General features: G+C 42.6%; 1 protein-coding gene and 1 long non-coding RNA gene across 4 annotated transcripts in view; one reads left to right on the plus strand and one right to left on the minus strand.

Moving 5' to 3' along the window:
- PRKAA2 (protein kinase AMP-activated catalytic subunit alpha 2) overlaps window positions 1-784 on the minus strand; it is a 67,510-nt gene extending 66,726 nt beyond the window's left edge. For all 3 annotated transcript variants that reach the window (XR_005359722.1, XM_038537419.1, XM_038537421.1), the window contains exon 1: window positions 615-784. Coding sequence is in view for 2 of the 3 variants with exons in the window: in XM_038537419.1 (XP_038393347.1) it covers window positions 615-708 (94 nt within the window). In the remaining variant the exon portion in view is untranslated. The remainder of the gene's footprint in view (window positions 1-614) is intronic.
- A 178-nt stretch (window positions 785-962) lies between these two features.
- LOC102156441 lies at window positions 963-5,491 on the plus strand. The gene is made up of 2 exons (XR_005358904.1): window positions 963-1,071; window positions 1,236-5,491. It is a non-coding gene; the product is annotated as an uncharacterized LOC102156441 (long non-coding RNA).
- The last annotated feature ends 5,769 nt before the right edge of the window (window positions 5,492-11,260 follow it).

An 11,260-nucleotide genomic window follows, 5' to 3' on the forward strand; every position in this document is an offset into this window, starting at 1 on the left:
ATCCCCACGCCCGAAGAGGAGAGCTCCGCGGAGCCCGCCCTAGCAGGTCCGGCCTCCGCGGCCCCGCACGCTCCGCCGCCCGGGACCCGGGACCCGGGACCCAGGACCGCCCCCGCCCCCGCCCGCCCCCCCGGGTCGAGCGCCCCCCTCGCTCCTCCGGTTGCAGCCGAGCCCCAGGGCCGACGCCGCGGCCTTCCAGAGCTCGCCCCCCCCCGCCCCGCCGACCCCCCGACCCCGCCCGAGAAGGGCCGCACCGACCACCCCCCCGGCCCGGCCCGGCCCGAACTGGAAGACATTTTACGCTCCGTCCCGGTTCCGCCCCTTTCAGTGTGACCTTGGGCACGTTCCCCCACCTGGGGGGCGGCGGCGCCGCTCTCCCACCTCGCAGGTGAGGCCGACACCTGCACCGAGCGTGAGCTGCCGCGGACGGCCCCGGCAGGGCAGCTGCCCCGCCCCCGCCCCCGCCCCCGCCCCGGGCCGAGGTCCCCGCCGCCGCCGCCGCCGCCGCCGCCGCCCCCGCGGGCTCCCGGGCCCGCTGCACCTGCCGCCCGGGCCCGCGCCCACCGCTCCGCTCCGCCCGGCCTCCCGCGAGCCGGCCCGGGCGCCCACTCAACTCTTCACTTTGCCGAAGGTGCCGACGCCCAGCGTGTCGCCCAGCACGTAGTGGCCGATCTTCACCCGCCCGTCGTGCTTCTGCTTCTCAGCCATGGTCGGCGCGCGCAGCCTCGCTCCGCCGCCGGCCCCTCAGCGCGAGCGAGTGCGAGTGCGGCCGCCGCCACCGCCACCGCCGCCGCCGCCGCCTCCGCCTCAGTGCGGCCGCCGCCGCCGCCTACCCACAGTGCAGCGGGCCCGCGGGGGGCGGGGCGGGGCGGGGCGGGCGCCGCCAGGTGCGCGGGGGAGGGGCGGGCTGCGCGGCCGCGGGGGCTGAAGCCGAGCGGGGAAGGGGCGGGGGCGGGGGCGGGGGCGGGAGGGACGCGGGAGCCGCCGAGCCGGGCCCCAGGGGGCGGGGAGCGGAATTTGAAGAGCCGCGGGGCCCGCAGCGTGCGCCGGGAGGGACGCGAAGCCTCGCGCGTGGGTGTCGGGGGAGCCGGCGGGGGCGGCTGCGGGGAAGGGCCCCGAGCCCAGGCGGGTGCGCCGAGCGCTCGGGAGGAGGCGTCTCGGGCCGCGGGCGGGGGACACGGAGCGCGCCGCCCCGCTCCGCGCCTGTGATCACGCTCGGTCCTCTCCTCCTCCAGAGCTCGCCTCCCGAATTTGCACGAAGTTCTGCAGCAAAGCACCGTCACGGTATCGGCTCGAGAGTCCCGCCGCACAAGCTGGTGCAAAGTGCAGGAACAGCTGGGCCCCGCAGCTGCACGAGGGAGAGACGGCGACAGAAATGAAAAGGGAAACAATGTAGCGAGCAGAGCGAATAAACTACAAAGGGCAGCACCGAGAGAATGGTGAAGAGCAAGGGCAGTAGAAGGGCACCGATTAAAGAAAAATGCAAGTGGGGGAGGAACGGTAGCCGGGAACTGGAAGCCGGACGCCCACCCTGGCGGAGCGGGAAAGACAAGAATTTAGTGATGCATTGATTATCTCTGCCACCCTCCTCCCCTTTCTGCCTTCCGTGCCGTCCTAGTCCTCAATGTTGCCTTTCAGTGCTTAAAAAGTATTTGCTGATCGGAAATAAACGATTAAGAATTAGTTGAACATGTTTAACATTGTGCATAACACTAACGTTTCAAGGTCATGCTCCCCAAACAAGAAGCCTTTTATCGTACTGTTTGTACGTAAAGAGAGAAATGCATCGATCAGAGAGAAGAAGACCTAGTGAAAGTTTGTTTTCTGAGGACTGGTAAATATACAAACGGCACACATCCGTTCTTGTTTGGACTCCAAGATGATCTGATAATGAGAGACGATCACAGCTTATAAATTATAAATATCACAGCTGTTGAACAGGCTATTTTTGTTCATTCTTGGGATCATCTTTCTTGCTGACGAGGAGTATCATTTAAGAATCACTCTACCTAGCTGGCAATTTGGAGAAAATAGTTATTTCTGATGCTGAACCTTCCTTTGGTTAAGGGTCACTCCTGCAGTATCCCTTCAAGCTAGTAAAAACAAAAAACAAAACACAAAAAAAACCAAGATACCTGTTTTTGCTTTTGAGATATAAGATGTCTGTTTCTGGTTGTGGTAGACCCCGGAAAGAGGTTGAAAAGTCTGTTAGATTGCTTTCCTGAATCAAAATGAAGGCAGATAATAGAAATTTGAAAGCATTTTACGTGCTCTCTTACCTACTCACTGATAATTACAACTTAAGTGATTATGTACCTCTTAACTGTGATCCTTACCTAACAACCGTGAACTACCATGTGGCTTTATTATTATGTCAGCAAGTAAATGATATTTTGTTGATTAAAAATTTCATTTAAACACATTTGACTGCCATAAAAGAAATTTGTGATTGGCCCCATTTTATAGATGATAAAATTTAGTTTCTCACTTTCTGATTTGCCCAAGGCTAATCCGCTAAAGAGGCAGGCAGACTTAGAGCTTGCATCCAGTTCTGACTTGTCCTCTTTCAACTACACCACAGCTGCCAAAGAAAAACAAATGAATATGATGCTCTAAGAACATTTAATATTTTTACAATTCTACTCCCATTCTCATAGTTATTATTTGTAGAGCAGGCCCAGGATGTATACTTTAAGCTTATATTTTTAGCTGTCTTCCTATTTCTGCTGGGCTGCAGGATGGAATGCTAAGGGGCGAGAAGAGTGCGGAAGCGCTGTTGTGGCACCAAGCAGTTTTCTATTGCCCATACATTTCAAGTGCGATTGCCTATTGCCTCATCCTACCCGGCAGTACTTGCAGGTCTCACCCCCACTATCAGAGATGTTGTGGTAAATATCATATTCCCTGTTCTATTATTTTTCAGTGATGTTACAGTGCCCTGTATTCTTTAATACCAATCTCTATGAGCAGTGCCCCAGGCAGCCATTCAGTCCTTAATCCCGATCCAGCTGTTATTGTTTTCCCCACTGGTACTGGGTCCTTCAAATACTCTAAAGCAGGACCTGAATAAGAGAATAATGGAGTGCCGCTAAACTAATATGCTATGCTAGATTCCACTGGTATTCTCAATAACCAAGCCTTCAAGACTGCTCAGAGTCACCTTCTCTGGGAGACTGCCCTACTCTGACTACCTTATTTAACATTGTACTTACAGCTCACCCACACTCCCTGCCCTGCACTCTCTATTCTCCTAACCTTGCTCAGCTGTTTTCCATGGCATGTACTATTTCATTTCCTTGTTTATTATGTTTTTGTTTTGTCTGTCTTTCCCAACTAGAATGTAAGTTTCATAAGAGAGAGGATTTTGTTTTGTTTTCTGTTTTGCTCACTGACAGATCCTTAGCTCCCAGAACAGTGCCTGGCAAATTACAGGCACTCAAATGGACTTAGGTTGTGTGGCACCTGAAGTTTATATAATGAAGGAGACCTGTTTAAGGAAAAAAAAATACAAGACTGGGTATGAAAGCGAATATTTATTTGAAATGAGAGGACATAACTACAAATTGTTTTTAAAGCTGACAACACAAAAATCGCTAAATCCGGAAACATAGCATATTTTTTAAATTGACATATTAAATACAAAGCATACTTTTCCATCTCAGTAGTCATTAGAGAGGTTGAAAGTTGGCATAAGGGAGAACGTGTAGGACCTTCTAGATTCATGCTAGGGTGTTTCTGTGATTGCTCTCCAGATTAAAATAAGAAAAGTTGGGCATTTAGTGATTAATGAACTGTGTTGATGTTGTCTTTTATTCATTATGAGTTTAATAACTATTTTAATTTTTATTGTGAAAAATGTCAAACATACATCAAAGGAGTAGAAATAACCCCCACCCTTGATTATCAGCACTGTTAACATTTACGAATCTATATTTGTACTTCTTCATTTGTTTGTTTTCTGGGGTGTTTTAAAGCAAATAACCAGATGAAATATTTCACTGATAATTAGTGTATAGCTCTAACAGATAAGGGCTCTTTTTAGCGTCACCATACTACCACTAGCACATGTAACAAAATTAGCAATAATTCCTTACTATCTTGGAATTCCCACTCTACTCAATTTTCCTCCATTGACTTAAAAATGTAATTTTACATTTGCTTTATACTAATCAAGATTTTAAAAGTCTACAGTTAGCTTTTTTGTTGATATGGATCTTATATTTCTTTTAATCTGTAATGATCTGCCCCCCCTTTTTAAATGTCATTCATCTGTTGAAAAATTGGGTCATTTTACCTGTTGAATATCCCAAACCCTCTTGGATTTAGCTCAATAATTATTCTTGATCATAAGCAGTACTGTAGTATTATAGACAAAGCACAATATTTAGAAACAAAAATCCTGAGTTATACTCCAGCTTAGCCACTTGAGCAGTGTGTCCTTAAACAGATCATTTCATATCTCATTGGCAAAACTAGTGTTGAAATAAGTTATATTGAAAGTTCTTTTCAGCTGCTAGGAAATTCAACTCCCAATTCCACTCCTTATTTTAGAATGAAACTACAAAAGGAAAAAGAGAAGTTTACTATGAAGTAGTAGAGGCGATAGTCCAACGTATCAACAGACTGTTTGATCTTGGTACATTATTTTCCCTAACACATTTTATCTCTTGACATTTATTATTACTGACTTGTAAGGTTGAGAGAATAATATTACTGGCCCCAACCTTCCTCAAAAAGCTAAGTAGATGCAATTCCTATGACAATACTTGAAACCCTTTCAAGGAAATGTAATATATAACTCTGAGGTGTAATTTTTAGCAGGTACCCTAGTAACAAATATTAAACTTAATGTAATCCATTTCATTTTGTGGCTGAGTACTTTTCTAAATTGCTTCAATATGAGTCAACATTGTAATTTTCAGTGTAGCTGAGAAAAATAAAACATTTTGGTTGGAATTTCTTCCATGAGCAGATGCATTAATTGGAATAACAAAGGTTGTTTGCTTTGCTGTATAAACATTATGGATCTGACAGCATTTTTAGAAACTTGCTTTCATGTATGTGTTGACAGCTTGTCTGAAAAAAGCTCAAACACACTTTTAGATCAGTTAAATCAATTATTTCCCTCCTGGCATGGATTCAGTGCCTATCTATACTGAATACTTTAAAACTGGCGAGGCTGAATAAGGAGACACCAATGTCACCTTGAATTGATTATCCACTTTGTTATGGCTGTGCTTTGGAATTAAAGCAAACCTTGACAAAACGATACAGTATACATATTATTTGAAGTCTTTTATAATCCACTTTTAATGACCTTAAGTGGGTGTTAATGCTTTGGCTCGAAGGCTCAATCCTGTTAACGGTAACTACAAAGCTTTGACATGATTAATTAGTGTAAACTTAAGATCAATTAGGTAATTTCAAAATTCCCAAATGCTCTGTAAGTGATAAAAAGTTCACCCTCTAATAAAAACCTTTAAGAAATAAACACGGAATCCAGTTTCTTTTTTTAATTAGAATGTGGGTTTGTACTAGGTGCCCTTGAAGAGTTCTTAACTCTGAGGTTCTGATTCTATGAAATTAAATGTGTTAATACTTTTAAAAGTATCTATTGATAAACTTTCCACCCTCTGTTTTTAAAATATTGAAGTGTTTCAGAAGTGTTATATAATTAGCTTTATCCATTAAAGATTCCAAAAAAATAAAATAATAAAATAAAGATTCCCAAATTCTGAGTGTATCATTCCTTGCTATAAATATATTCATTTATTGAACAAAGGTGGGTTTTTGTTTTTGTTTTGTTTTAACAAAGGTGTTTTTTTTGTTGTTGTTGTTGTTTTGCTTTGTTTTGTTTTTTAACAAAGGTGTTTTGAATGCCTACTGAGAGCTAGGCAGTATCTTAGGCACTGAGGATACTGTTTTAAAGATGGGAAGGCATGTTTTATTCAGGACTGTTGCTATATTTGTGTATATATATATATATATATATATCCTTATAGGATGAGGAATACAGTGGGGTTTTACAGTAGGGGAGAGAGACTCGGCTCAATTCTGAATAAAATAATGAAAAGTAGGATTTTATAGCCAAGGAGCAATGTGGGAGGTTCAGTGGGTAGAAAATTTCTAAAAGGGTAAGGTAATTTAGGGTGTCTTCCTGGCTTAGTAGGTAGAGCATGTGACTCTTGATCTCGGGGTCATGAGTTTGAGCCCCATGTTGGGCATAGAGATTACTTAAAAAAAAAAAAAAAAAAAAAAAAAAAAGAAGTAAAAGGTTAGAGGAATTCTTAGGTAAACTCACCTAACAAGCCAAGGTGAGGGTAAAATGAGGAATTATGTTGGGTAGTGAGGGTGGCTACTTTGAATTTACTTATACTAGGATTCTTGCTAAACCTGGGCTCTTGAGGACATGCCCAGGATTAGGCCTAATTGGGCTCAGAGGAGTCTGACAAGAAGCAGGTCAAGGAGTCTTTGTCACATTCTAGTGGAAAAGCCAGATAATACACAAGCAATCAAATATATAATATATGTGATATTAGTGACAAGTGCTGTAAAGAAAGATGAGCTGAGTAAATAGATACACAGATGAAAGTGGAGGAGGAGGAAGGGTTGAAGAGGCATTTTATATAGGTTGTCAGAGACAGTCTCTCTGAGCATGTAGCATTTGAGCAGGGACCTGAGAATTATGTAAAGGAAGGAGCCATTGAAATAGCCGAGGTAAGAGCAATCCACATACAGAGAACAGCAAGTGCAAAGACCCTGACACACTACAAATAGCATATTGGAGATCTAGCAGGAAGATCAGTGTGTCCACAGTGGTGAGTACAAGAATGAGAATGGAAGGGCTTGCAAATAGAATGCCTAGAGCCAGGCCAGACATATTGGGTAGGCTATGTTAAAAACTCTGGATTTCTTAAAAAGTATGATCATATTTTTTGAAGATTTTTGAAGAGGAGGGTGACATGATACACATTATAAATATAAAGGATCTCCCTGGAGGACTTTGTGGAAGAGGCTAAAGGGACAAAAGTGGAAGCAGAGAAACAGAGTCCATTGTAGCAGACCAGGTGAGGGTTAATAGCTTACACCAGGGTGGTAGCAGTGAAGATGGGGAGAGCCAATCAAAGTTAGTGCATACCTTGATGTTAGTAAATCCAAAAGGACTTGAGAATCACAAAAAAGGAATTGGAATTTTTGGGCTCATACAACTAGACAGACAAAGAGTGCCATAGACTAAAATGCAAAAGTTTTTATGAGAAATAAGTTGGGGAGGATGAGAGAGACAAAGTTATGTTTTGACCATGATAAGTGTGAAATGGTTAATAGAAATTCAAAAGAACATATCCAGTAGGTAGTCGACCACAAGAGTGTGAAATTCAGGGTATAGATCCAGACTGAAAAAGTAAGTTTCAAAATCATCAGTATATATACCAGAGAACTAGAGATCCCTTAGGAAATAAGTTTAGACAGCAAAAGGAAGAGATTCTTACACTGAGATATCTCAGATTTAAAGAACTGTAAGAGGAAGAGGGGTTAGCAAAAGATACTAAGAAGGAATATCCACTAAGGTAGGAGGAAATTTAAGAAAGTATCAACTTTTTCAAGAAACTATTATCAGCCATGTCTAATGCTAACAAGGGGTCAAGTGAGATGTAGATGAAGAGTTGACTATTGAACGTGATAACCTTGACAAATGACTTTATGGTGATATAACAGAGATAAAAGTCAGAATTAAGTGAGTTGATGAGAAAATTGAAGAAATAGAAAAGATAATTCTTTGCTATGAAAGGGAGTGTAGAAATGTATGAGATTTGCTGCGAAGGTGGCAGTAGCAACTGGAGAATATGGAGACAAGAGCAGATTTTTCTAGGATGAGGAAAAAATACAACATGCTTGTAAGCTAATAGGAATGATCCAGTAGAAAAGGGGGGGTGGGGAAATGATGGTGTAAGACAGAATGACCAACTGTGTAACATTTAGCAGTAAATCCTGATTTGACAGTCCTTCAGGATCCCCCTACCTGCCTTCAAGGGACTTATACTGTAATGGAAATCATATACATTTTCATAAATTTCACAAATGGTGCAATAAGTGGTATGACAAAGTTATGGATGGAACTGACTAGAAGTTAGAACTATGAAGAACTATAAGTTAGAAGGCTCTTGTATTTGACTGGGGAGGGGCGGGGGGGGAGGACTGAACCACTGGCAGTTCTAGTAGGGAAGGAGGGGCAAGGGTAGATTTCAGTGATATTTAAGAGTAAGAATGAATAGGATTTAGTGACTGTTTATTGATATATTAGGATAGAAAGGGAGCAATTTTGGATGACTTCCAGATTTCTAGCATAGTATTGTAGATGGACGAATCTTCCTAAAAGGGTTCTTAGCTTATCACTTCCTCCCTTAAAAATGTTCAGACACTTTATTTACATTGCCTAAAGATTAATGTTTAAAACTCCACAGTCTAGAATTCATGGGCTCCAAAAGTCCTTTTTGGCGTGCCCAGTACCTTCCTTAGATACTTCCTTGGACCTCAGGAACTTAGTGGGATCCAGTTTGAAAAGTACTGGTCTACAGAATAAAATTCCAAGTCTTTAAATCCGCATTCAAGGCCTTCTACAATCTGGTCCTTGCCAACCCCATCTCTTGCCTCATCTTCCTTACCCAAAGCTCTTTCCATTCTGGGTACACACCAAGCTGTAGCAGACTACTATTGCTTTCACTCCCACTGTTCTCATTGTCTAGAACTCCTTTAGCCCTGTGTGGTGTTCCCAATCACAATCTGCCTAACAAATACCACATGTTTCAAAATTCACCTCCTCTGTGCAGCGGTTCTGCAACTTCCCAGATACATTTGACCACCCTGTCTAATAATGCCATGTGCTTTATACTTAATTAAATCCATCATTGTACTTATCTATTTTTATGCCTGGTTCACCATTTCACTATTAATCCCCTGAGGGCAAGCTGTGTATCTAGTACCTGTTAATTGTACTTAATATATGTTAATTCATGTACTTAATACATCTTGTTAAATGAATAACAGATGAAATCTTATTTCAGACATAACATTATTTTAATTCACCTATCCTCTCACATGCAACACTAAAGGGTTCTTCCTGTTTACTCCTGTAAAGTCCTGTATCACTTGTGTTCTAGCACCATGTTGTGCTATCCCATTATATTTGTTCTATTGCTTTGGTTTTTGTTTTTTTTTTTCCCCCTCCCTTTTCTGGTGCAGATGTCCTCTCCCTGAAATATTCAAGGGCAGGGATTTTATCCTGTTTATCTTTGTATCACAATCACCCAGTTCTCAATAAATGTTTTAAGAATGTCTTGTTTAATAATTAAGGGGATATCTTATCTTTTAGTCTTATATCACATAATCATGCCCTTCTTTTTCCACTTTCAGAAAGGATCCCCTCATCACTCTTGGCTAGATAATTCATCTTTTGCTCCTCATTCTATTCACCTGTAGCTGTATCTCTTTTGTGTAATTATCACTTTCTAGTTCAGTAATTGGTATAGAGTGACTGCAAAAGCCTAAGGACAAGAAGACTCTTCCTTATATTCCCATGCAGTTGTAATTCACAACTCTTCCTTTTTGTGCCCTGCTATGCTTGAGTAGCACACACCCCCGCACCAAGGGTAGGCATAATATATACCCTTTCCTAAGGGAGAGAGCTATAAAAGCAATACTCCTGAATCTGATATGATTTATTTTGTTAAAGCAAACAATTATAAACTACGGCATTTATACTATTAGTAGTAACTATTTATGATGATCTGTTGTCCCCTTGAGCCTTTACTTTTAAAGGGATTCTTTGAAAGTTTCATGAATGAATAAAAGAAGGAAGGAATACTATTTCTGTTACCAAGTTCAGAGGAAATTTAGTCTGCTCATTTAATCTATTACTGCTTAGAGCCAGAAATCATGTATTTGTATGGGTTAGAGGAAGATAGTATTGTCCTTTATAAACTAGATTTGAAATAAAATAATAGTTTCACTTTTAAAAAATTATGCTTCTTTCCCCAGGCCATGCTAGCCTTGAAAACAAATAGAAATGTTATAGGAAGTGAGTTTTCCCTGAGGTTTTAGTACGTTCTGACCTCTCTATTCTCTGTGGAACTCAAGTAACTCGTGCTCATGCTCATCCCTGATGTGAGAAACAAAGACAGAACAAAAATTATTACATTTCCTTACTACTTGCAACCCATTGACAAGTCCTTCAAACAGGCAGAGTGACATTCCTCTAGGAAATCAGCTGCCTGGATGTTAATACCTTGCTAAAGTCAAGAGGCAATCTTAGCCCAACCCCCAGGATCCTGTAAGTCTACTCTAACATAAAAAAATTCCTTTGGAAACTTCTTTATCTCTCCCCTCCAAGATGTGTGTTGGCAATCATCCCACAAGCCTATGACCCACCGATATACATCTGAAGGGTCTCATGACTCAGGCTTTATTAGACAGTGATAAATGACCTTTCTTTCTTTCTTTCTTTCTTTCTTTCTTTCTTTCTTTCTTTCTTTCTTTCTTTCTTTCTTTCTTTTTTAAGATTTTATTTATTTATTTATTGATGAGAGACACACAGAAAGAGGCAGAGACACAGGCAGAGGGAGAAGCAGGCTCCATGCAGGGAGCCCGATGTGGAACTCAATCCCAGGACCCTGGGATCAGGCCCTGAGCCAGAGGCAGACGCTCAACCACTGAACCACCCAGGCGTCCCAATAAATGACCTTTCCCAACAGTAGCCAGCCCCCTCAAGGTCCTGGAAACCTTGCTACCAAATTCTTTAGAGATTTATGCTATCCTTAACCCCCTTCCAACTTGAAAGTCTATAATGGGTCACTCCTTATGACCCTGGTGCAGCTCTTTCTGCCACAGGTCCTGTCCTCTTTAATAAAATCACCTTTTGCATCAAAGATATCTCAAGAATTCTTTCTTAGCCATCAGCTCCCAACCCTACTCTCTTTCCTACATCAATTCCCATTTCCCGTGTCCCCCAGCACTGCTTTTCCATCTGGTGCCCACTGCTGCCTTCATTATCCTCAAAATTGAAAAGGAAGGATTTTTTTTTTTAAATGTTCTCCTCCCAGTGACTACAACTCTTCAACAATTGAAAAGGTGATTTTGTTCTTTTAGTTTACTGCCCCTTACAATGCAGGACTTGAAACAAATGTCTCAGGAGAAGGACTGAGCACCATGTGGACGGTTCTATCCCCACGCAGCTATAAGCAGTTACAGGGCTAACTCAGCTACT

Source organism: Canis lupus, chromosome 5 (genome assembly GCF_011100685.1).
Source record: "Canis lupus familiaris isolate Mischka breed German Shepherd chromosome 5, alternate assembly UU_Cfam_GSD_1.0, whole genome shotgun sequence".
NCBI classification, from domain to species: Eukaryota; Metazoa; Chordata; class Mammalia; order Carnivora; family Canidae; genus Canis; species Canis lupus.